The sequence below is a fragment of the Perissodus microlepis genome, chromosome 19 (genome assembly GCF_051167445.1).
Source record: "Perissodus microlepis isolate ML-2025 ecotype Zambia chromosome 19, ASM5116744v1, whole genome shotgun sequence".
In the NCBI taxonomy this organism is placed as follows: domain Eukaryota; kingdom Metazoa; phylum Chordata; class Actinopteri; order Cichliformes; family Cichlidae; genus Perissodus; species Perissodus microlepis.
In genome coordinates this window covers 15096306-15118391 of record NC_140479.1, presented here as the reverse complement: position 1 = coordinate 15118391, position 22086 = coordinate 15096306, and the positions used below count along the sequence as shown (strand labels likewise).

At 40.3% G+C, this 22086-nt stretch overlaps 1 protein-coding gene across 4 annotated transcripts in view; it reads right to left on the bottom strand.

Moving 5' to 3' along the window:
- Positions 1–406: 406 nt before the first annotated feature.
- pacs2 (phosphofurin acidic cluster sorting protein 2) overlaps positions 407–22086 on the bottom strand; it is a 63756-nt gene continuing 42076 nt past the window's right edge. The window contains exons 5-26 of one of the 4 annotated variants that reach the window (XM_084913926.1): positions 21146–21308; positions 20781–20854; positions 20564–20644; positions 19789–19845; positions 19547–19701; positions 18046–18136; positions 17628–17687; positions 17252–17376; positions 16976–17108; positions 16410–16514; positions 16140–16246; positions 15894–16048; positions 14056–14166; positions 13065–13173; positions 12415–12447; positions 9952–9996; positions 9161–9203; positions 7921–7963; positions 7300–7435; positions 6413–6633; positions 5443–5556; positions 407–4501 (exon numbers count right to left, since the gene is read on the bottom strand). In XM_084913926.1, coding sequence (XP_084770052.1) covers positions 4383–4501; positions 5443–5556; positions 6413–6633; positions 7300–7435; positions 7921–7963; positions 9161–9203; positions 9952–9996; positions 12415–12447; positions 13065–13173; positions 14056–14166; positions 15894–16048; positions 16140–16246; positions 16410–16514; positions 16976–17108; positions 17252–17376; positions 17628–17687; positions 18046–18136; positions 19547–19701; positions 19789–19845; positions 20564–20644; positions 20781–20854; positions 21146–21308 — 2280 coding nt within the window. In that variant the 3' untranslated portion in view covers positions 407–4382. Of the gene's footprint in view, positions 4502–5442; positions 5557–6412; positions 6634–7299; positions 7436–7920; positions 7964–9160; positions 9204–9951; positions 9997–12414; positions 12448–13064; positions 13174–14055; positions 14167–15893; positions 16049–16139; positions 16247–16409; positions 16515–16975; positions 17109–17251; positions 17377–17627; positions 17688–18045; positions 18137–19546; positions 19702–19788; positions 19849–20563; positions 20645–20780; positions 20855–21145; positions 21309–22086 lie in introns of all 4 variants that reach the window. The other 3 variants (XM_084913925.1, XM_084913927.1, XM_084913928.1) reach the window with 3 other exon arrangements.

Below are 22086 nucleotides of genomic sequence, written 5' to 3'. Positions count from 1 at the left end.
TATATGTATATATTGTACTATTCTTAGTTAGCGTATTGTCTGTCTTGTCTTAATGTTGGTTTATAATGGAGCACTGTAACAAAAAATAATTTCCCCCAGGGATTAATAAAGGATTCTGATTCTGAAATCTGAAAAAACCTGCGTATTGTGTTGAAGACATCGAGGAAAGTTGAACTAGGGCTGGACGGTACTTTTGTTTAAAACCAGTCTGTACCACAAGATGGTGCAGAAAGTCCACGTAAGCTTTATCATATGGACATTCTTATATACAGTCGCAGCCTTTTATAGGTCCTCTTAAGAAGTAGGGCTAACGAGATATATTAAGTTTGTAATCACATATTCTTATTTTAAATTGATCAGTTCTGGAGTACCAACCAAGTCAAGTAACCCACACATGAAAAGAACATTTTAGTGTGTATAGTAGTTTTATTACTCCCAGTTGTTGGGATTACAGTGGTAGTCTTTAGGGAACTTTCAACAAGCCTTTTCTGAGACAACATGGAAAAAAAAAAAAAAACATCTAAAATATTCTCTAAACAGAGAAACAACAAATGTATGCTCACCATGAATGGACTGTAGTGTTCTTTAAACTACTGATAATCAGCTGGTCAAGCTTGACTTTACTTCCCACCGATGCATACCGCACGTGTTTGCGTTGCGAAATCAATGTGCTGTACTGAGATATTTTGTTGTTGTCCGGGCTCAAATCAGCACCATTTCAGCCATGGATATTTACTTCCGTTGATTTGTCAAAATTAAGCAATTTAGGCACTTATCAAGAAACTGGTAAAGGTTATGATGACACTGCTACTGAAAGAAATTTAAGCAAAATACTACTCAGTCTTAAAAGTGAATTAAAGATGGAGCAAAATCTACAGACGTAATCCACATACACTTTCTAGGCTAACCTCACAGAACATGTAACTAAAATCTAAAATAGTTTGACGAGGCCTCAAGCCGAGCATGAACTTTGCTTTCACAGCACTGAGGAGACACGGATGCTTGTTTTACTTTGCTCAGACATAACGGCAGACAGCCAATAGTACCTGCAGGTTCCCAGGGTGTAACATACTAATCTATACTGGACAAACATTTAAAAGTGCTTTACATTAAGGTACCGTCAATACATTCACCTCTACATTATGAAGTCATCTATAATACCACAAGTAATGAGTGAGCTGCAGTTCTTGAGTGTTTCCTTTGGCAAAAGTAACATTTGCTTTTAGCGGAACATATGGAGTGTATGGAGGAGTGTGGGGCTCAAGGAGGAAGAATTCATGAATGTAATGTAATACACTCTCCGCTTTTGTTTCACCTTATATGCTGATCTTAATGGACAGTTTGGCATTTCGAAAGATATGCTGTTTTGCTTTCTTTGCCGAGTTAAATGAGAAGATCAGTACCACTGCCACAGCTCTACACCACACATTTTGAGATGAGGTGACATAAGTCTGCACCATGTCTAAATATGATTAATCATGAGCGTTGTGCACTTGTATTTGACCTGCCTGCAGATTATGGCTGCTGCATACACACCAAAGAACTGTGATGACTTCTGTTTAATTTAAGTAGGATTCTTGTGTCATACATGGCTTCATTAAGAGTCACGTTTAAAAGAGTGATACCGGTTTCATTGAGGAGTCGTGTGTGAAAACATTTTTGCAAGACTGGATTCAATCATTTTACACTGTTTTCTTAATGACTACTATAGAGTTTATTGACTTTTTCAGGGTTCATTCACAACCAAAGTCTACCCTTAGGGTAGGGGTGTCAAACATGAGGCCCGGGGGCCAGAATCAGCCCAGCGAAGGCTCTAATTCAGGCCACTAGATGGCTCTGGAATGAGTGAAGAAGGGTATAAATGTAAAGGGCATATATGTATTTTTGTCCTGATAATGACCTCTCCCATGGCTTCAATAGATTATTTATTGATTTTATTATAGTAAAAAAAAAAAAAAAAACCTAATACAAAACAGGAAGTGGTCAATTTGTTTTTCCAATAATCAGTTTTGCATTTCCTAATTTTGGCTGAGCTGATGTGTGCCACACTTGTGCAGAGTCTGATTCTTTCAGATAACTCTTAGGAAACACAGTGGACATTGGGCTCCAACTTTCTCAAGTACAGTACTGTGCAACAGTCTTGAACTACCCCTCGTGTCTTTATATTTTTCTTCCAAGGAGACTGATTTTCATGGAATTTTTTTTAAGTGGTATTGAGAAATAGTTCTCCAGGATTTCTGAAGGGTTTTCAGAGTTTTTCTTTGGACATTGGGTGGTTTGTAACTCCTCTTCAGTTCAGTCCTTGTGCTTGATTATTTTCAGAGGAACGTTTTTTTGTGGTACCAAAAACTGAACTATGAATCATTCAAGCATGAAAAAAAAATAAAATCAAAATTTAAGGGATGAACCAGTGTTGTGTCAGAACATAAAAACAAGAAGTTTTAAATTGTATTTGTGGCCCTGTGTTACTGTCAGCCTGTCATAAACACATATTTTTTTTGAATTTTCTTTAGCTGAATCTATAAAAAGTGAGTTTATCCATCTGCTGTTTGCTGATCATCAGAAATGTAGGAATGGTGGTTGTCACGAAGTGATTTATGTGAGTACTGTGAGTGTCTACAGCCCTCTGTAAAACATAGTGGAGGCTCTGTCATGGTTTGGGGCTGCATTTCAGCCAGTTGTTGATGGAAAAATGGATGGAATTATGAACACAGAAAAGTACAGTCAGATTTTAATCCACCGTGCAATATCACCTGGAAAGCAATGTCTACATCTAGAGAACAGCTATGAATATCGTGGAGAACTATTCCTGAAAACTACTTAAATAAATGACAAGAAATCTTGCCTAACAGAGTTCAGGATGTGTTGAAGAACAAAGATAGTCATACCAAATATTGACTTTCAAGCTCATTAGAATGATACATATTCTCTTTTGTGCTTCGTTTTTCAATAAATCACTGCACATATTTCTAATTTTCCTGCAAAGTATAAAGAAATGAGAGGTGGCTCAAAACCTTTGCACAGTACTGTAGTTGATACCAGATGTGTAAGCAGCCAATTAGCGTAGCTCAGTGCTGCAAACAGAGCAACAGCTACCCTGTCTCATTTTCTATGTGGATGTTTGATAGACGGTGACATCTGGAGATGCTGGTAAGAAGATTTTGTTCCGTTTGTTTAGAGCCGGGTCAGTCATTAACCATTAGCTTAGCTTTATATAGAATGTACAAAACCTGAAGTGTAAAACCTGATTTATTTATTTTGTGTGTGTTGGAGGGAGGAGGCATTATGTGCCAGCCATAAAACCACAATGCCTCATTCTTACTCTACTAAACATAGAAACGGTTAGGTTGGCTCAGTTTCTATAGGGGTTAAACATACAAGATATAAGGTTTTAATTAAGTGAGGTTCAGAAGTGCTGGTAAGTAGTTATTCTTTTACCTTTCAAAAGAACAAGGGTACCTATTTACTCTACTGTAAACAGCTATAGCTTCAAATTTACCATAAAAAAAATAAGAGAGGTATTAATCTTCTCATTCAATTCTCAACAAGATAGCATTTCCCGAAGTTTTTCCTGTAAGTTTGTGGTTAACTGCGCTCGTAATTCTAATATAAAAAGCTTCTCTTCAAACCTTGAACTAGTTTATCAGGAGGGTAAAGTAAAGAAGAGAAGGGATGCAAAGAGTGAAAATCACCACTAAGAGCAGTGTGTAATCTTCTAGCAGAATCGCATTCACACAATATTTCGTCTATTGCACATTACACTTCTTCACGGAGGCCGTTTATCCTTTCTCCCTCTGGGTTAAGACAATGAACTGCCAACAGTCGCTGTGGCTGCAAATCCAAAATTTCTTCTCTGTAATTAGAAAATATGACCTTTATTATGAGGCAGATGGCTCTTTTTTATAATATAGCTGTGATTAATTGTGCTGGCCAAGTGTTTAAAACCATCCTCGTCGAATTTGAAAAGGAAAAAAAACAAACAAAAAAACTGATGGCCAAGTGAAACCAGGGCACTCATTCATTATGTTAAAGGTTAGAAGTCATTTCTAGTTGTTATTCAATTAATGTTTTTTCCTCAAAAGTCTATAAAACGTCAGCAGGATTTTTGTTTTAAAAAGCCAAGTAAAGAAATATTCTCATAGCAGCTCTGCCTTGAGATGTGTTTACATAAATAGAAAATTAAAAAACAAAAGAAAACACGCAAAAGATTAAATGATGGGGACAATGCAAGTGTGGAAAGCAGGAGTTTAAATTAAGACAGCAGAATAGGAGGAAGTGTGCAGGCGAAGGTAGGAGGAAGGGGGTTAAGAGCTCTTGGCACGAGGGAGGGAGGCAGGGAGGGTGGGTTTGCTGTCCTCCATGTTTCAGTCTCTTAGGTGCTGCTAATAAGGGCCTTTCGTGTGTCCAAAGATCCCAATGGGGAAATGTTTGACGTGTGAGGACCACTGAGCAGCCAGCTGGAAAAACTTGACATCGTTCCACTCGACGCCATCGATCAGCACTGCGGAGGAAGAGACAAACGGTTACACGCCGAAGTATTTCTACCTGCAAATCTAGCAAGAGGTGACACACTTCACCCATTCATGGCACTTTAGGGTTTTGAGTTAGCAGCTGAGTGAATGTGTAAAAGCACATGGTCGTGGTCTTCTTTGGAGTTCATTATGAAATGGCTTTTTTTAAACTCTTAACAAGGTTCAAGTTCCCTGAATCCTGAGGGTCCTTGAATAACAAATACTCCTTCTAGGTATTGCAAGGCATGCATTATTTTGCATTATCCAGTACTACTCTTCAAATAGCTCACAATTTTTATGGATTCATTTCCTGTTGATATGAGTGACGCTAAAGTTTGGGAATAAATGCTGAACATGTAAAGTGTTCCTCTTGTCTTAAGATCTGAATCACCAGATATGAACGCCCCTCCCATAAAAATAAACATTGCTTTTCAGCTGAAATTCACACGGTCCTCTTCATGATGTAACAGGTGTTACTGCTTTCAAATGTACATATTAACTGCCAAACTGCCGCACCGCAGTACACGGAACAAAAAGTGCTCTCAGTATGAAAGTGGTTATTGGTCTCAGTTCCACGGCTCATGCAAATTTTAAACTTTAAACTTTGCAAAGTCGCTTATTGGAGCTACAACAGAAAAGTGTAGCCAGCTGTTAATAAAGTAGTTGGACAATAGACCAGATAGATTTTTGCATTGATTAGGTTCCCAAAGTTTTTTCGTTAGACTCCCTTTGTTTTACAAGAAAAATCAATCAGTGATTGACTGATTAGATATTGATTAGTACAAAGTGGTCGGCGAGGAACCACTCCTGATCTGATCTTTTTAAAATGTGAGTAATCAGTCAAAATAGAAGCAGCTGTGGTCTGTCTGAGGATGTCTGGGCCGCTGAGCAAGAAGAGTAAACCAAGCAGGAGGTCTGTGCAGAAAATTACCTCTCAGCATGGTCTGCTGGTGCTTGGCAGTGCAGATGAGGCGGCTGATGCCCTCAATCACTTGACTCTTTGACTCCACCTCCTTGTCTTTGCTCTTTTTTGGCAGGAACATTACTGGTAGAAGGGAACAACAGAGATGCACACTGTGATCTCAGAATCTTTCTGGTCTCTCAGGAGTCGTATGTGAAAACCTTTTTTTTCAAGACTGGATTTAATCATTTTACACTGTTTTCTTAATGACTACTATAGAGTTTATTGACTTTTTCAGGGTTCATTCACAACCAAAGTCTACCCTTAGGGTAGGGGTGTCAAACATGAGGCCCAGGGGCCAGAATTGGCCCAGTGAAGCCTCTAATTTGGCCCACTGGATGGCTCTGGAATTAGTGAAGAAGGGCATAAATTTTGGACTTTTAAATGTATTTTCAACCTGATTAAGACCTCTCCCATGGCTTTTCATATTACACCAAAGTAATTAATCAATAGATAAACAATTAAATCATGGTAAAAAAAAACCCAAAAAATGTGTTCTATCAACTACAGAAATTTGTTTTCATACAAAGGGACTACAAAAAAGAATATGATATTTTCTGTGAATTAACAAAATATTTCTGTTTTATAGTTACAAGGTGGTCTGAACAACGAGCTACTATTTTCTTGCACATTTATTTCTCAGTTTAAGCCCGAGAAGTCATGCTCACAGATCTCTCTTTCTTTGCCACAGCAGCTTTTTCTTTTTCATGTAGAAAACCCGAGATTTATGTTTGAAATTGTGCTTTTTTTATACTAAGATATTATGTAGTTAAACTTCTTTATACTGACAGAAAGGCGGAGTTTCACAGGACCGGCCCCCTTACTGTAAGATCAAAGTGGGTTGTTTGCAGCCCACGATGCAAAATGAGTTTGACACCCCTGCCTTTGGGCTTCCCACAACTGCCTCAGCGCACCGTGCCAACACAGTCATACAACATACCCTTCTTATTCTTCTCCTTGGTCACCACAGTCATAGACATGGTGGGCTGGGAGCTTGGCTCTGCGCCCCCCAGTGGCAGCCGGCTGACCTGCAGCGAGCGGAAATTGCACTTGAGAGTGTTTTTGGAGGAGGAGTCTCGCTTCTCCACATCTTTCTTCCTTTCTGTCGGAGCCACCCAGTAGTCCACCTGAAGCCCCATGAGCTCCACCTGACCACCAGAGCTGCAGGAAAACAGCAATGTTGATACTGTGAAAAGGCTTTAATTTTAAACTTTATTGCATAAATTACATAAAAACAATATGAGATAATATAGAGAATTGAGCAGTATCGTATAGAAGGAATTCACGCAGTCATTTTCTTTAGGAAAATGTACATAAATACAGCACTATATAAGTACACGAACATGGTATTCATTTTTAAAATAATTAATCTCTCTAGTTTATTCACACTGCTTCTCTCTTTTGATTCTTTGTTAAATAAACAATGACACACTCAAATATTTCTACATTTTAGAAGCTGCAAAAAAACAGATTTTTATATCCTGATATGTGAAACTTCAGATGTGCTTAAATGAAACAAATGAAAGACAAATATACAGCTGTGGAATACACGTACAAGTCGTAAAACGTTACAGATTTTTGTAAAGAATTTGCATCAGTAGCTTTGAATCTGAAAGCTGGGACCCCTCAAAGAGACTGTGTTGCATAAAGCTTCTTGCTATGTGCCAGTTTTGCTCTTAGACTTTGTATAGAGTCTCAGAAGATGAAATATCTTGTGGCTCAAACATTTAATTTTAAACTTTGTGCAGAGACGTTGCTTTGATTTACAAGGACATTAGTAAAAAAAGAACTTGATGTAATTTCCCTCCAGCAGGCAGCACATTTTACCTGTAAGCACAAAAGCTGGTGTTGACAGAGGGAGACGAGGGCGGCGTGGGCGATGCCTCTTTGAAAGCGGGTGATACCTGTGGAGGGGTGGAGGAGAGCAGCAAGGAGCCCAGAGGCGCTGCATCATCAGAGTCTCCTGAGAAAAGAAAAAGCAAAAAAGAGCTGTGAAAGGAGGCAAGCAGCATCAGGAATAACAATTTCTTGCAATTTTTTTTTTGGAAATATTGTTAGATTGCATCATACCTACAATCAGTAAACTAGCCATCTCTCAATTTAAATTACTTTAAACACAAAAATGTCTTCTTGTTGGCTTGCAACACTAACATGAAGCTTTTTATTTATTCAAAGTCTCAGCATAACAAAGATGATATAACATCAGGTTCACAGGATTAATTGCTACAGTATAAATCAACAAGTCCTTCTGGAATTGATTATTAATGCCTTGAGAATTTACATCTAATAAGCTCATAAGGATCAACAGGAATGTAGATATGGCAATGCTGCTCACTTCATTCAGTAAAGCTGTCTAATGAAGTCTTATATAAAGGTTTAACATGCAGCCTATGACAATACATCTCTTTTAATATTTAACAACCACAAAGTGGCCAAACAGTGGTGTACCTGATGTTGCAGCTGTTTGCTCCACAATGCCAACTTTCACCATCTGAAAAACAGAATGGAAAAGCAAAGGTTTATCACTATAAGCACCACTTCAAAGTGCCACAAAACCCACAGATAAAGTGCAGCATTTGCATCAATCAGACATAACACTGTGACTACCTGGTTAAAATTGTGCTGGTCACTCATTTGCTGCTACAACAGCCTTGAGTACTCGAGGCATGGACTCCAGTAGACCCCTGGAGGCGTGCTGTGGTATCTGTCACCTAGATGTTAGCAACAGATCCCTCACATCTACACTTATTTGTCCTGCACATCACACAGATGCTCACTTGGATTGACATCTGGGGAATCTGGACGTCAAGTCAACACCTTAAACTCGTTTCTGTGCTCCTCAAATCATCCCTGATCAAATGTTTTCTCTGTGGCAGGGCACATTATCCTGCTGAAAGAGGATGGGAATGCAATTTCCATGAAAGGGGGTGCATCCTCTGCAGCAATGCTAGGTGTGGTACCTGTCCAAGTAACATCCACATGAATGGGAGAAGCAAAGGTTTCCCAGCAAAACATTGCCCAAAGCATCGCATTGCCTTCGCCGGGTTACCTTCTATCCACAGAAAGATGTTCCCCAGGTAAGTAATGCATACACACCCGGTGATGCAAGAGAAACTGTGATTCATTAGACCAGACCTTCCTCCATTGCTCCGTGATCATCTTTTGTTATTTACTTGGCCATTGTTGGTGCTTTCACCGGTGGATGGGGTCAGCAAGGACACCCTGACTGGTCAGAAGCTATAAAGCCTCATGCATAACAAAAATGTGATGCACTGTGTAATCTTTGACACCTTTCAATCAGAACCAACATCAAGTTTTTCCACAACAGTAGCTCATTTGTGGTCTGTTGGACCACACGGGCCAGCCTTCACTCCCCATGTGCATCAGTGAGCCTTGGCTGCCCATGACCCTGTTGCTGGTTCACCACTGTTCCTTCTTTGGATTGCTTTTGATAGACACTGACCACTGCAGACCAAGAAAACCCCACAAGAGCTGTAGTTTTGGAGATCCAGTTGTCTAGCTATCACAATTTGACCTTTTGTCAAACTCGCACAAATCCTCAAGCTCTTTCCTGCTTTTAACACATCAACTTTTAGGACAACATGTTCACGCGGTAAACGTCACCTGTCAGTGGTCATAATGTTATGCCTGATCAGTGTATTTAGGCAGAGAGAGAGATAATACTTACCCCGATAAAAGGAATGAATTTCTGACATGAATCCTCATCTGGGCTGTAACGAGTGCAGGTAACAAGAAGGCACAAGGAGAGAAATTAGAGTTTGATCAAAATAAAGTAGCCAGCTCTAAAGGGAATACATGCTACAAGCATTTCCTAAACTTGGCTACAAAGACTACTAAAAGAAATTAAGATTATAATTTGAAGAATGTAAATCTAAAGTTAGTAACATTGAAATCTAGTCATTAGTAGTTTGTGCATAATGACTTTTGATTGATGTCCATTGTTTTACATCTGGAAATAATTGAGTCCTCTCTTGCATAGGGGACTATGCAAAGCTCAGCTGCACATGCTGCTTGGATTTAACCTCCACTAAAACGGGTTCACTTCCTGACGGCAGGCCTCTGATTGGAGTTGGAGAAGCAGAGAGCAAAACATGCAAGCTTTTGGCCGATTTGGGGCCTCGAACAAAGCCATCAAATCACTGCAGCACCAGACTGGATCGACCCAAACAGAGTCATGAGGGCGTTCAGCAAGGCAGCAAGTCCATCAGGGGAACAAGTCAACTAGAGTCATAAAGGATTCAATGAAAAGGAAGAGCACCAACCTAAGTCCAAAACCTTTTGGCTCCATGCACTACCTGTGAGAGGTAGTGCATTGCAACATTTAACAAGCCTTCTACAGTGTGAACTATTTTCCCGGAAATACCCAGAAAAATAGTCGGAATAAAGTTCTACTGTTCTGTAGGTCTACGTGTTCTGAATGTAAAGATGTTCAGCGACACGAAAGGTTGTTGCTCTTGCCTTGAAGAAACCTGCCATCGCCCCCCCAGGGAAGAAACAGAGAGACTAAAGAGGAGGGGGAGAGAGAGACAGACAGCCTACAGTAGGTAACAGTTTGTTTTTCCAACACAAACACATCTCTGCTGTAATCACTTCAGAGCAGCCGGAGAGAGAGAGAGCCTGATGTCTGCCTGGTATGGACCACGACAGAGTACGTGAGTATTGTTTGAGCCACTTCATCCATTCATTAAATTTAATGTTTGATATCTGAAAGATGCACATGCACATCAACCCATGTAAACAGTTGAAGACAGCTGAATTATGAACATGCACTTTATAGAAGCATTTATACTCCTCTAATTAAAATAAGCTTTTTCCACGTCCAAGAGTGGCACTTCTCAATGATCTCAATAATCTCCAAATATTTTCTTAATAATTCTCACTGAAACAAATTTGCACAATTTCCAGTAAGTTATTAAGATTATTTATTGAACATCCAGCAGGATCGTCTAAAGATTTGCCTCAGATTTATGCATGGATATTTACCTACAGGCAAGCGCATAGAAAGAGTGATGCTCTCCACTATAAATGGATATATAGTTGTGCTTATTGAGCTATTCCATTAAATAAAATAAAAATAATCAAATCACCTGAACCTCTCCAAGACACAGCCTATTAAAATAATTTAGAAATAAATAATATTCATACAATAAAATGCCTGTTTAGCTATTAAAGCCCTACAGACTCGTATGTGTAATTTGTGTGTACATGTATAAAAATGTTTGTCCGATATTAAACTGGATTCAACCAAACAATGTTGTTGGTGGTTGCAGTTCATAATTAAATAAAAGAAGAGTGCATCAACATAACACTCTATTTTTACTGACAGTATCCACATCTCATACATCTTAGTAGATAAATAACAGACAGACATGATTGGCCGGGAAGCATGAAACAGCAGGGAGGGAGAAACAAAAGAGGCTGATTGTAAATGTTCACCTGCCACTTTAACAGCACGATCGTTCCTTGAAAATTACGGTGGCTCAGCGCTGAGAATTAATTGTTCTGTTTCAGCAAACGCCTGCATACATGCAGCACTAAAAGCTCTTCAGCGGATGCTGATAAAATTTAATTATTAAAACATTGGTCCAATCAAAAGGAACCGAATCTGCTTCCTGCACATTAAAAGTTCACTAATTAAAATATTAAATCATGGTTATTAAATCCATACCAAACCATGCCAATTCCTGGTTTGACAGAGGATTATGTGCAGGGTTATTACTGCTGTAACATCCATTTAAATCAGTTTTCGTTAGCTTTTAGCACATTTAGCACAGAGATGGGCTCAGCTCAGTTTACTAATCACCCAATAGTTGTTTCTTTATGAGCAGATAGAAATGATATATAAATCTTCCCCTCTCTATTACTACAAAATTACTTTTGACTGTTGTGTTAAACACTGCACTACGAAGCTATTACTCTCTCTACCACAACAGCCTTGTTTGCAAAAACAGTGGGCAACTAAAGAATGGAGAAAGTAAACAGCTATTCCAACATCTACCACTAAAGTTGGTCAATTAATTAAAGAATTAGGGTTTTTTAAAACACCTGATTCCAAGAATCAGGGGAAATATCAAGATGCAAGGCTAAAAACCTAATCTTCAGATGGCACTGCATTAAAAACAAACATGCACAGCAGTGGAAATAACCACATGGTGTGAAAAGCAGTTCTGAAGAACCGTTAAACCTCTACATGTTAATAAAATACATGAGGCGGTGCTCATTTGATATATGTACCAGAAAGTCTTTTGGCCTGACCAATCAAAACTTGAATTCCTTTTTTAAATTGACGTCCTCTGGGCCAAACAAGAGGGGGAGCCATCTGGCTTTGTACGAGTTCACAGCTCAAACGAGAGCATGCATATTAGTAGAGATGCTATCACATTAGTGCACCAGACTTAGGGAAATATGCACATGTGTGGAAGCTCCAATGCTGAATGAGATACACATGTTTTTGAACAACCTATGCTGCCAGAAGGGAGAATTGCAACAAAGGAGGCTCTGAACTGAGAAATGGGGAAACATTTAACTTTGAAACTTACAGAAAACACACACAGTGCTCCTGTTACATATATATTTTACACAACATCCTAACTAATGGGGTTATTTTATTTATTTTTAAATATCTTTATATGCTGAGAAATGCAATCAGTGTATAAAGCTCCTTTGCATCCCCACTGGCTGATTTCATAAAAACGTCAAAATCAAAACTTTATCTGGTGCAGCTTCAAACATCTCATACTGCTTCTGTGTCGTTGCAGCTTTAGTCTGGAAAGCTTACATTGAAACTTTTGATAATTTAGCCAGCTGTTAAAGCGACAAGATCCAAAAAACAATGAGAGGGTTCAAGGAGAAATGCGTGAACCACAGAGAAAGCGCATGAATCACCAGGCTACATGAGAAACAGACTATCGTTCACAATACCTTACTGCAAAATCAAAATGAAAGCTCTTTTTCCTTCAAAGAAAGAAAACATACAACACAAAGATAAATCATGTTATTCACTCACACAGTGATGGAAACACAGTGATGCTTAGAAGACACACTACCCACCCCCACACAAACAGACAAACCCTGCAACATTAGTGAAACTATTCACTCAGTATTTTTTTCAAAAAGGGACTGAATGGAAACCAGAAGGTGCACCTCATTTCTGTGGCCTTTAATCTTCGCCTGAGCTAAGCTGGCTGTTTACTACTAGCAAATGTCTAATAATCTACTCTCCGTAGTTTGCTTTAAAACCTTCTTGTGCGTGTGAGTAACTTGCGCCACAGAAGCATACTTACAGCATATACATAATAATATATGCAGTGCAGGTATTTTTAATTCAATTTGTAATGTTCAGGAAGATTCTAGTAACTTTCACTGTGGATTTCTCTTTAAATAAACATTTGAAACCCCGTTTAAAAATACTGAAAGCTCTGCATTAGAAGCATTTGTTAGAGCAAACATAGACTCAGATTTTTTGACTGTAACGCCTAAAACATAGGCTTCCATGCATCTCTGATAACAACTAGATCTAACTTTATTTTGTCATTAAATGAGGGTGAAATCCTGAGAAAAAAAGCACGTACCTCTTCTGCTTGTAGGTGAGCATGGCCTCTGCGATAGGGAGCTGATGAGCTCCGTTAGCTCCCACCATATACTGCGTTACCCTGGAAACTACATCTGGGTTCTCCTGGACTGTAAGAGAGACGGTGATTAGTACCTGATTACAGAGTCAGCAACATACAGTATTCACTCACCAGCCATTTTATTAGGTATACTTTACTGCTACCGGTATGGGTCAACTGTTGCCTTCAGAATTACCATAATACTTGTTATAGATTCAACAAGGTGCTGGAAATATTCCTCAGAGATTTTGATATGTGGGCTACACATCCCTGATGAGAAAGTCCAGTTCCCCCACATCTCACAGGTGCTTTACTGGACTATGATCCAGTGACTGTGGAAGCCATTTGAGTATAGCAAACTTTCTGTCATGTTCAATAAACTCCTTTGAGATGATCTGAGTGAACGTAGGAGCTTAAATTGAGACCACCAGACACGCAGCATTCGTCTATTGTCCAACTTTGGTGCAAACTGTAGCCTCGGTTTAATGTTCTGAGTTGACAGGAGAAGCATCTGGTGTGCTCTTCTGCTGCTGTAGCCCATCTGCTTCAGTGTCTGGCGTGTTGTGCATTTACAGATGATCTTCAGTGTTACTGTCCTGGCAGCTCAAAGAAAATCTGGCACTCACTGGATGTTGTTTTTTCTTTTCCCTGGCCATTCTCTGTAAAACCCTAGAGATGGTTGCATGGGATGGTTGCATCGACCATGACACATTCAAAGTCCCTTAAATCCCCTTTCTCCCTCATTTTGAGTTTCAATTTGAGCTTCAGCAGGTTAATGCCTTATTAGATATTTGTGTTAACAAGCAAATAGGTGTACCTAATAAAGTGGCTAGTGAGCGTGTAACATCATAATTATGTTTCTGGTTAAAATAATTTCAGTGGCTCTTTAAAAGCTCTTTAAACTGGGAACAAATGAGTGTTATGTTGTTCAAAGAAAATCGTGACAGCCCACCAACAACTGGAGCCTCTGATTTGTGAAACAGGTCCCTCCAGGCAGCATCTTGGAACAAACTGTTGTATCGATAGTCAATAGTGCCGAGATACTTGGAGACTGGATGTGCACCTAAAGCCAATGGAAAAGAGAGAGAGTCGTGATTTTAAAAAAACAGTGCAGAGCTGCTGCAGTTTGACATCAATATCACCATCGCGTTTCCACTACAACAAGGTTAAAACTAATATTAACAAGCAGCACTGCAATTTACACAAATACAGCACTTTTAAATATTGAAAAATTAGTATGGCACAAGACCTCTGAAAAAGCTGCTGGTTTGCTTCTCACAAATGTGCGAATATGAAAAAAAACAAAAAGAAAATTTGAAATATCCAGACGGCTCATGAAAGTTTTTAGCTTTTGCTTTTACTTCCTTACAGTGAGGCCCTGAGCGCACGTCGCTTTCTCATTTCTCTCATTTGTGCCTCCTTGTCTCCTCTGTCCTCAGTCCTCCTGCCTGTGCCTCTGTATGCCATGCTAAAGGATGTTACTGGATCCCAAAATCTATCTGGAGGTCAGAGGTCGGAGGACAGAGGAGGCTTGCCTGAGGAGATGTAATTGAGGATGCACACTTATATCCTCTGCAGAAGTATTTTTGCAGCGTATAACAGAGTTGCACACAGCTAGAATATATAAACCAGGGAAGGAGCAGAATAATTTATGTCTATTCATAAAGTGTTTGAGTTATTTATAAATTGGTCAACTATTTGATTTTTATTAGAAGTAGCCTTAAAAATAAAAAAGTCACGAACACAGTTATATCAGGGATACAGCAGACTTTGAAGCAAGGATGTCTAAGGATTTTGATAAATGCGTGTCGCCTCAGCTCCTCTCTCCTTCTTTCTTCCCTGGTTGAAGGGACTAAGATGTGAGGAAAGGAATTGAGAAGGCACAAACTGAGAAATGAGAAAGGAGCCTTGTATGACTTCCTGTTTAGCAGCTTCACAGCTGATTCTGACTGACTGACAGAAAATGCTTCTGGAAAGCAAAACCCAATAAAATAACTTATGTGAGGAATCATATAAAGTAATTTTTTTCCAAGTAAGTAGCAGTAGCTTCAGTTTGCAGTCACAAATGAATATATCTTTAAAAAGTGTTTACAGCTTATAGAAGGCAAAGATTTCAGCCGATCCTGCTCCAATCATATGGATATGAAGATAATAAATTACATCATTTTAGTATGTAATGCTTCTAGCGCATAGTTCAGCATGTTGTTATAAAAACATAAAACATCAACGTTTTAGTATAGCCCTTCAAGGGAAGCTGCACCTCCTCTTGGAGCAAAGTGGAAGCATTTAGGAACCACAGCAGCTCAGCTCCAACAGCTGCAGAGCGAGGTTGCAGAGTGCTGAGGTGTACAGTGTGTAAACGTCGCCCAAGCTCTGCTGAATCTCTAACTGCAGAGCTCTAAATCACCTCTGGCATTAACATCAGCACAAAAACTGTGTGCCGGGAGCTTCACAGTATAGCCTCGCAGTTCCTGTCGGTGTAATGTGTAGGTGGCCCAACGCTTCTGTCCATATAGCGTACGTGATGGGGTATGCTCAAAGGTTACATGGATAATCTTGCATAACAGTCTAGCTCCACCTCTAGCCCCCAGTCCTCCACCCATGCTAACCATTTGCTTCTGCTGTAAGCGCCACCTGAAGTTTAATGGGCCTCCGTTTGTCCGTGCTCTACCTCTGTACCAATTTTAAAGAAAATCATCAAAGTAGTTTTTGCCTAATCCCACTAAACAAAAACATGACCTCACTGGTGCACCTAACAACAGAAGAGACGAGAGCTACACCGTCACAAACCTAGAGGGATGATGAGGAACCTCATGTAGCCGAGCCAGTCAGGAGTTTTGTGGGACAGGTGGTCCACAAAAAGCCTCAGAACTGCACTGAGGTAGTGCTGCGCTCCGGCCACCGCTATCTTTATAGGAACAGGCGTCTGGGAGTTACAGTTGCAGCTAGGGAGAAAAACAAGCAGCGCAGCTCTGCATTACTGCAACATTAATCCACAGTGTGTGTGCTTTCATAAAACACGGGAGGCAGACTTACAATCTCTGTATGCGGGAGACGATGGTGTTGAACGCAGCTTGGATGTCGGCCGTGGTGCAGGTGCAGACCACTGGCAGATTGTGGTTTTGCAGCATGTCTGAAAGATACTGAGAGAGGAGGGACTCCATTATAAGCCAATAATTAATGCTCTGTAAATCTTTAAACACTTAAAAACTACTGGTCAAAGAAAACTTAATTAATTAAATGACCTAAATGAAAATTATATACAAGTAAGTAAGACCTTTATCTTTGAAAAGGCCTGCTGCTTACCTGGCCCTGCCAGTCAGACGTGTTGATGAGGATGATACTATCAGGGAGGTGGTTATCAGATACCAGGATGTGGTTAAGTTGGTCATACACTGTCTTTCTGGGAATCTAGGGAAGTAAAATAGGTAAACCTTAATGTTAGGTTCATGTTAATGTAAGATCTCGTACTTTTCTTTTCTGGCACAATCTATTAGGCATGTCTATGAATGCATTAACACACGGACACTCATTACAATAAGCACCTCTGTCCTATACATATATGCTGCCAAAACAGTGACTCTGTTGCCTGAATTGAGAACAATCTTCATATTAACTGTTTTAACATTCCTGTGCACTGGCTTATGCTTTCTGGCTGAAATTAGGCGGCCTGGTTTTGAGTTCACCCTGCCACCCTTTGTTACGTGTCTTCCCTCGACACGTTTTCCCTCCTTTCTTGTCTATTTTTCCCTGCTGTCAAATAAAGGCTAAATGCCAAAAATAAATCTTTAATATTCAGAAAATCTTTCCCACACCTGTGAATACAAGAAAACTCACAGTTTTTGGTTTCCCCTGCACTTTTATCCTCCTACCTGTAGGTGGCATCTGGTATCCAGAGACCGCTCATTGTCCAGGCTGTTGGCCCTCTCATTCTGGGGCCTGCTGGGTTGGCGCTCCTTCAGCGACGTGCTCCTGCCTCGCCTCCCTGCCAACTTTGGTTCCTGCCTGAAAGCAAAAAGAGCAAAGGAAGAGAGAGACAAGTTAAACCATTCTTTGCATTCAGACATGAAGAATCATGCGTGCGCATTTACAGCGTTGTCTATACAGGCTTGAAATAAGTGTGTTATCAGTAAATTATGTATATTTACCTGTTGGATGAAATGATAAGAGATTCTGTTTTGGTCATTTTGCCACTCGGTGGGAGTCTCTCTAAAAACGTGTCCATGTTGTCCATCTCCAGCTCTGTGGTTGGGGTCACCGCCTCTGGCTGCTCCTGAGGGGAAACAAAAGCAGAGAAAAACTGGAACGGTGTTTATGAGCTAAGAGTTGGCAGATGTGTTTCTGCATTCTTGCTCTTCAACACTTTTTCACATCTTAAATGCCTTAAGGATCGTCTTTGGATTACAGGTTTTATTGACAGTCTTACAGAGAACACAGGAGATCTTCTTTAGCCTTTCTTACATATAATAAAAATACAATATTGAGTCAGTGCATCAATCTGAAAAAGCTTAGGTTCACACTCACAAAAGGGATGTTATCAGACACACCGTCATCCCCGGTGCACTTGGTTTTATCTGGGTCAACCTGGAATGAGGTTGTGGGAAGAATAATAAACATCACCTGGATTTGATGGACTCCAGGAAACTTTAATTTCAGAGAAAGTAAAGCATTGTCTGACTTGACATATCATCATGAATTGTTAGTTCAACTGAAGCCCTACAGTTTCGCAAACAGGCAACCAGAGGGATAAACCTGAAGGCTGAAGGAAAAATCTGAGCCAGAGAAGCCATCAGAGCAGCTCACCTGCCTCCAGCTGTTCACTCACATGTTACTTAACTCATTTGTTTAAGTGAAGGAGGAGATTAATTAATGAGGAAGATAAGCAGAAACTACTCGAGGCCATTTGGTGTTTCACAATGTGCTCGTGTGTCGGGGGTCTCACCGGGCTGGGAGGCTCCCTGTGGCTCCGAGTGCTGTGGATGCTGCCAATCTCAGTCTGAGAGCTCGAGAGGGAGAGACCCTCGAAATATGGCCTGAAACAGAAGAAAAATACATTTGTTTCACATCATGTAAATATACCTGCTGAGGTTTATTGACTTGGCAGTCTCCTCTGAGTGAGAGGGTAAGTACACGGCCAGAAATGAGTTCAGTCTGTCAAGCATCCATTCCTAAGAAAGAGAAACAGGGCGAAACGGCTGATCTATGCCAAATTACACAAGAACTGGACTGAAAATCAGTCTTATGGAGTGAGGAATCCAAATCTGAACGTTTGAGTTCTGCAAACTCTGTTTTGACTTGCATATTATATTTCCAAATAAGTTTGCACGTGTCCCAATAAACTCTGCACCTGTTTCCCAATTTCTTAGCCAAACATAAAGACATGAGTCTTTTGGACCGTTTTATAAATCGTTTTTAAACATTTTTACTATTCAGAATATTTTCGGAAAAATATGGACCAACTGTAACAAATTAAAAAGAATTTCTGCCAACGTTACATTAGAGCAGGTAAAATGGACGCAGCTGCTGTGAACTGGTTTGCCGACTTACACAGAGAAGCCAGATTTGACTGATACACCAAGTAAACCGCAGATTCACACCTTGTCAGTCACAAAGAGGCCACATCCTAAAGCGTGCACCTCCTTTGTTGTCTATTTTAAGGAATATTTGAGGGAATATCTTGTAAACGGGAAAACTATTTCCAAAATAAACATTGTGCTGTATTAACAAAGAGCTGAAACTTGTAAAGGTACGGTGGCTCTGAGAGGCCAAACAGACTGCAACTTAAGAAAACTCCAGGGAAGTGTTTCTGGGGAGACAATAACGCGACGGACCAGTTGCAGGAACCCAAAACATAGTAGGTGTGTTTTATCACGATTCATATAATACTGATGACGGATTTTTAGGCTAATAGTTAGGCTAACACTAACTTACCTCTCATCTTTTCTTTCCTCACAAAACCAATAGATCCTCCACTTCTTTTAAGTGTCTCCCAGCACAATTATTAGCATATTTTGGTTCCTGCAACCAGTCCGTCGGGTTATTGTCTCCCCAGAAACACTTCCCTTGTGCTTTTGGAAATCTGTTTTTTCCTATTTCTGTTTAGTTTTTTCCTATTTCCGTTGTCGTTTTTCCCATTTGCGTTGTGTTTTGTGTGCTTTTGCAGCATTTTTCTTATTGCTGGAGTTTTCTTAAGTTGCAGTCCGTTTGGCCTCTCAGGGCCACCATATAAAGGAGAACATAAACTCAATTAAGGTCACAGATTAAAGTGAGCAAAAGGTGCTTTTCTTACAGATTTATATACAATAAAAGATATGTCTGCAACAAGAGGACTGCCCCCTGCTGGCGATTAGAAAGACCAGAAGCTGCATCTGTCTTTTATATACAGTCCATGTAGTCTAACCAGCAGGAAATCCATGGACACCATGGATAAGTATGTCACTCACTTGAGTTTAGGTTTCGGCGTGCTGAGGACGCTGTCGTCATCATCCATGTCTGGGCCGCTGTCGCTGGGGTTCTCAAACTCCACGCTGTCCAGGTCCACATCCTCCTCCTCCACATCGGGAGGAGGCTCTGCAGGATCTTGCTCCGAGTCCAACACCTTCACAAATACAAAAACATCACATAACCGATGGCTCTGCAGCTCCACAGTCAGACGACCAGACCAACGCAAGACAGTGACACTCACCTCATCTGAAACTCTGAACCTCTTCAGAAGAGCCACCACACGCTGCTTAAAGTTCTGCTGCTAAAACACAGGAGAACAAACGCAGAACCGCAAGTCAGATTGTGACCTAGTTCTGATTTACTTCGGCCAGTACAAAAAACAGCTGCAGCCACTGCTGAGCAGGAGCTCCTCCAATTTAGTAATTTTACCAGCAGTAGATACATTTGCAGTGTTGGCCGGGTATCGATTTTGCAGTGTGTGCTCATGTAAATCAATAATCAAGCAACATCATCCTCCATCTGCTTTCTGAGGCTTTCATCTGCTGCTCTGGCTTGCTGAGCCTTATAACATCCATCATCTGCTGTTTAGGTTTGTTGAAAAGCAGCTAATTATATGTGTGGGGGTTTTTATAGCAGTTTTCTGCATCCAGAACCTTCTTGCACTATGTAGTAGTTTTACCTCTGGTATAAACAAATGAAAAATGATTCTATGGAGCAAAAACAGGTAAAACCCACGAGTCAACAGGACTTTTGTTTTACAGTGCAGCAACAAAGCTTCAACAGAATCTGGAATTCTTTTTTTGCGGTTCAGGACACGTGGCAAGATAAAGAAAGAAACTAAATTATCTTTACAAGAGAAGCCAATTAACCTTGGTTAAGCTGTTAGAGTGCAGAAAGGTGAAAACGGCGACAAAATTAATCTAAAGCTCTCTAATTCACTGTCACAGAGAAAGCTTTGTTTCCCTTCAGGCAGGATGCTCAGAGTAGACCTGCAGTTGCTGTTTCACATCTCTTACTCTGGTGATGGAGGGAGTCCTTACAATCGACCTCCTTTGCTTCTTTGGTTTTCTCACGTCATACTCGTCATCCTCGAGATCCTGAAAACATGAAGGACACAACATGTATATTTTTTAAACGAATACAGAGAGAATACAGACTGACCTGAATAATGTAAAACATGTTATCCCCCCAAACTGCAAAAGCCTTTAAAAATAAACAAATAAATAAAATCACCTGTGGCTGCACGGCGTCATCGCTGGCCTCCTGCTCTGAGGAGAAGCTCTCGTACTCTTCTTCTGAGTAGTTATCTGGAGACAGCAGGCAGATTAAAGACTGAGTGTAGAAGATGTTTCATACATTTTTCAATGACCCCTTTAAAATTTGACAACCAGCCAGTTTCTAAATATATGCATGATGTTGCATGCTACCTGGATTTCATTGCTTTCATGGTGATTAGAGAAAGAGAAGTGGGGGAAAAAAACACTCTAAACCCTGTGAAACGCCACTCTGTTTAACTCATCAAGCATATTAGGTGATTATGATGGCGTCACGCTGTTTTTTGCCTCAGCGCATCAGGGGTAATGAGAAGCAAAGCATACCAGAGCATTTGATCTTCTGTCCTCCCTGCAGGGCTGCCTCCTCATGGTCTATTGGCTGACTAGACAGGGAAAAGATCCAGATCTCTGCCACTTTTCCAAGCATGTCTTTCTGGTTGCTGCAGAGAGGTAGAACCTGGCCTCCCTCTGTCGGGTGCTGCATCACCTGCGAGAGGCCAAACATCATGAGCGAGAGAGGAAATGCCCAGTTCAGTCACCTCCTGCAGGTGCTGCACTACCTAAGAGGCTTCACACAAACAGCTGAAGGTCAAATGCCTTCTTCCACGGCACCTAAGCAGAGAACAAACCCAGGTCACTTAAGGACAATACTGCTGAAAATCAGACCGATCCTTTCTGTTCCAACAGTCTCACGAGACTGCATACATCCCCTTGCAGCAGCTTACACTGTATCCTTTGTGGTAGGTTTTGTTCACAGATTTAAATCCTTTAGCTGAAACTGTAGGGACTGTTTCTTTCTTTCGAGTCAGTACAGCTCTGTGCTTCTTCTTTTTTCCCCCCAATCTCAGCTGCATTAATGCTTTTTTTATCCTTCTCTCAGCTGCCGAGATGTGACCTTAATAAGCTCCGCTGAGCTTTGTCAGCCAAATGGGAACTCCTTGGTGGATCAGCATCATGTGCAGTGAAATCAAGCCATTCATTTGTGTCTTCAAGGTTTTCTTAAAACACAAAAAGCCTGTTTCTATTTTTTCCTCCATTTTTAAGGTCTTTCTGATGCCGCTGTACATATGTTTGATGATTTTACAAATGCTTAATATCTCATGCAAAGATCATGGAACTGCACCTAAAACATAAAAGATTCATCTACCAAAAGTATAAGAGAATAAATACATTAAACCTGTGTTATTGCTATTAAACTGTCAATTTTCTTCATGGTGGTTACAGAAAATTTTCAAAGAGAAGTTACCTTCTTTTTATTTGGATTT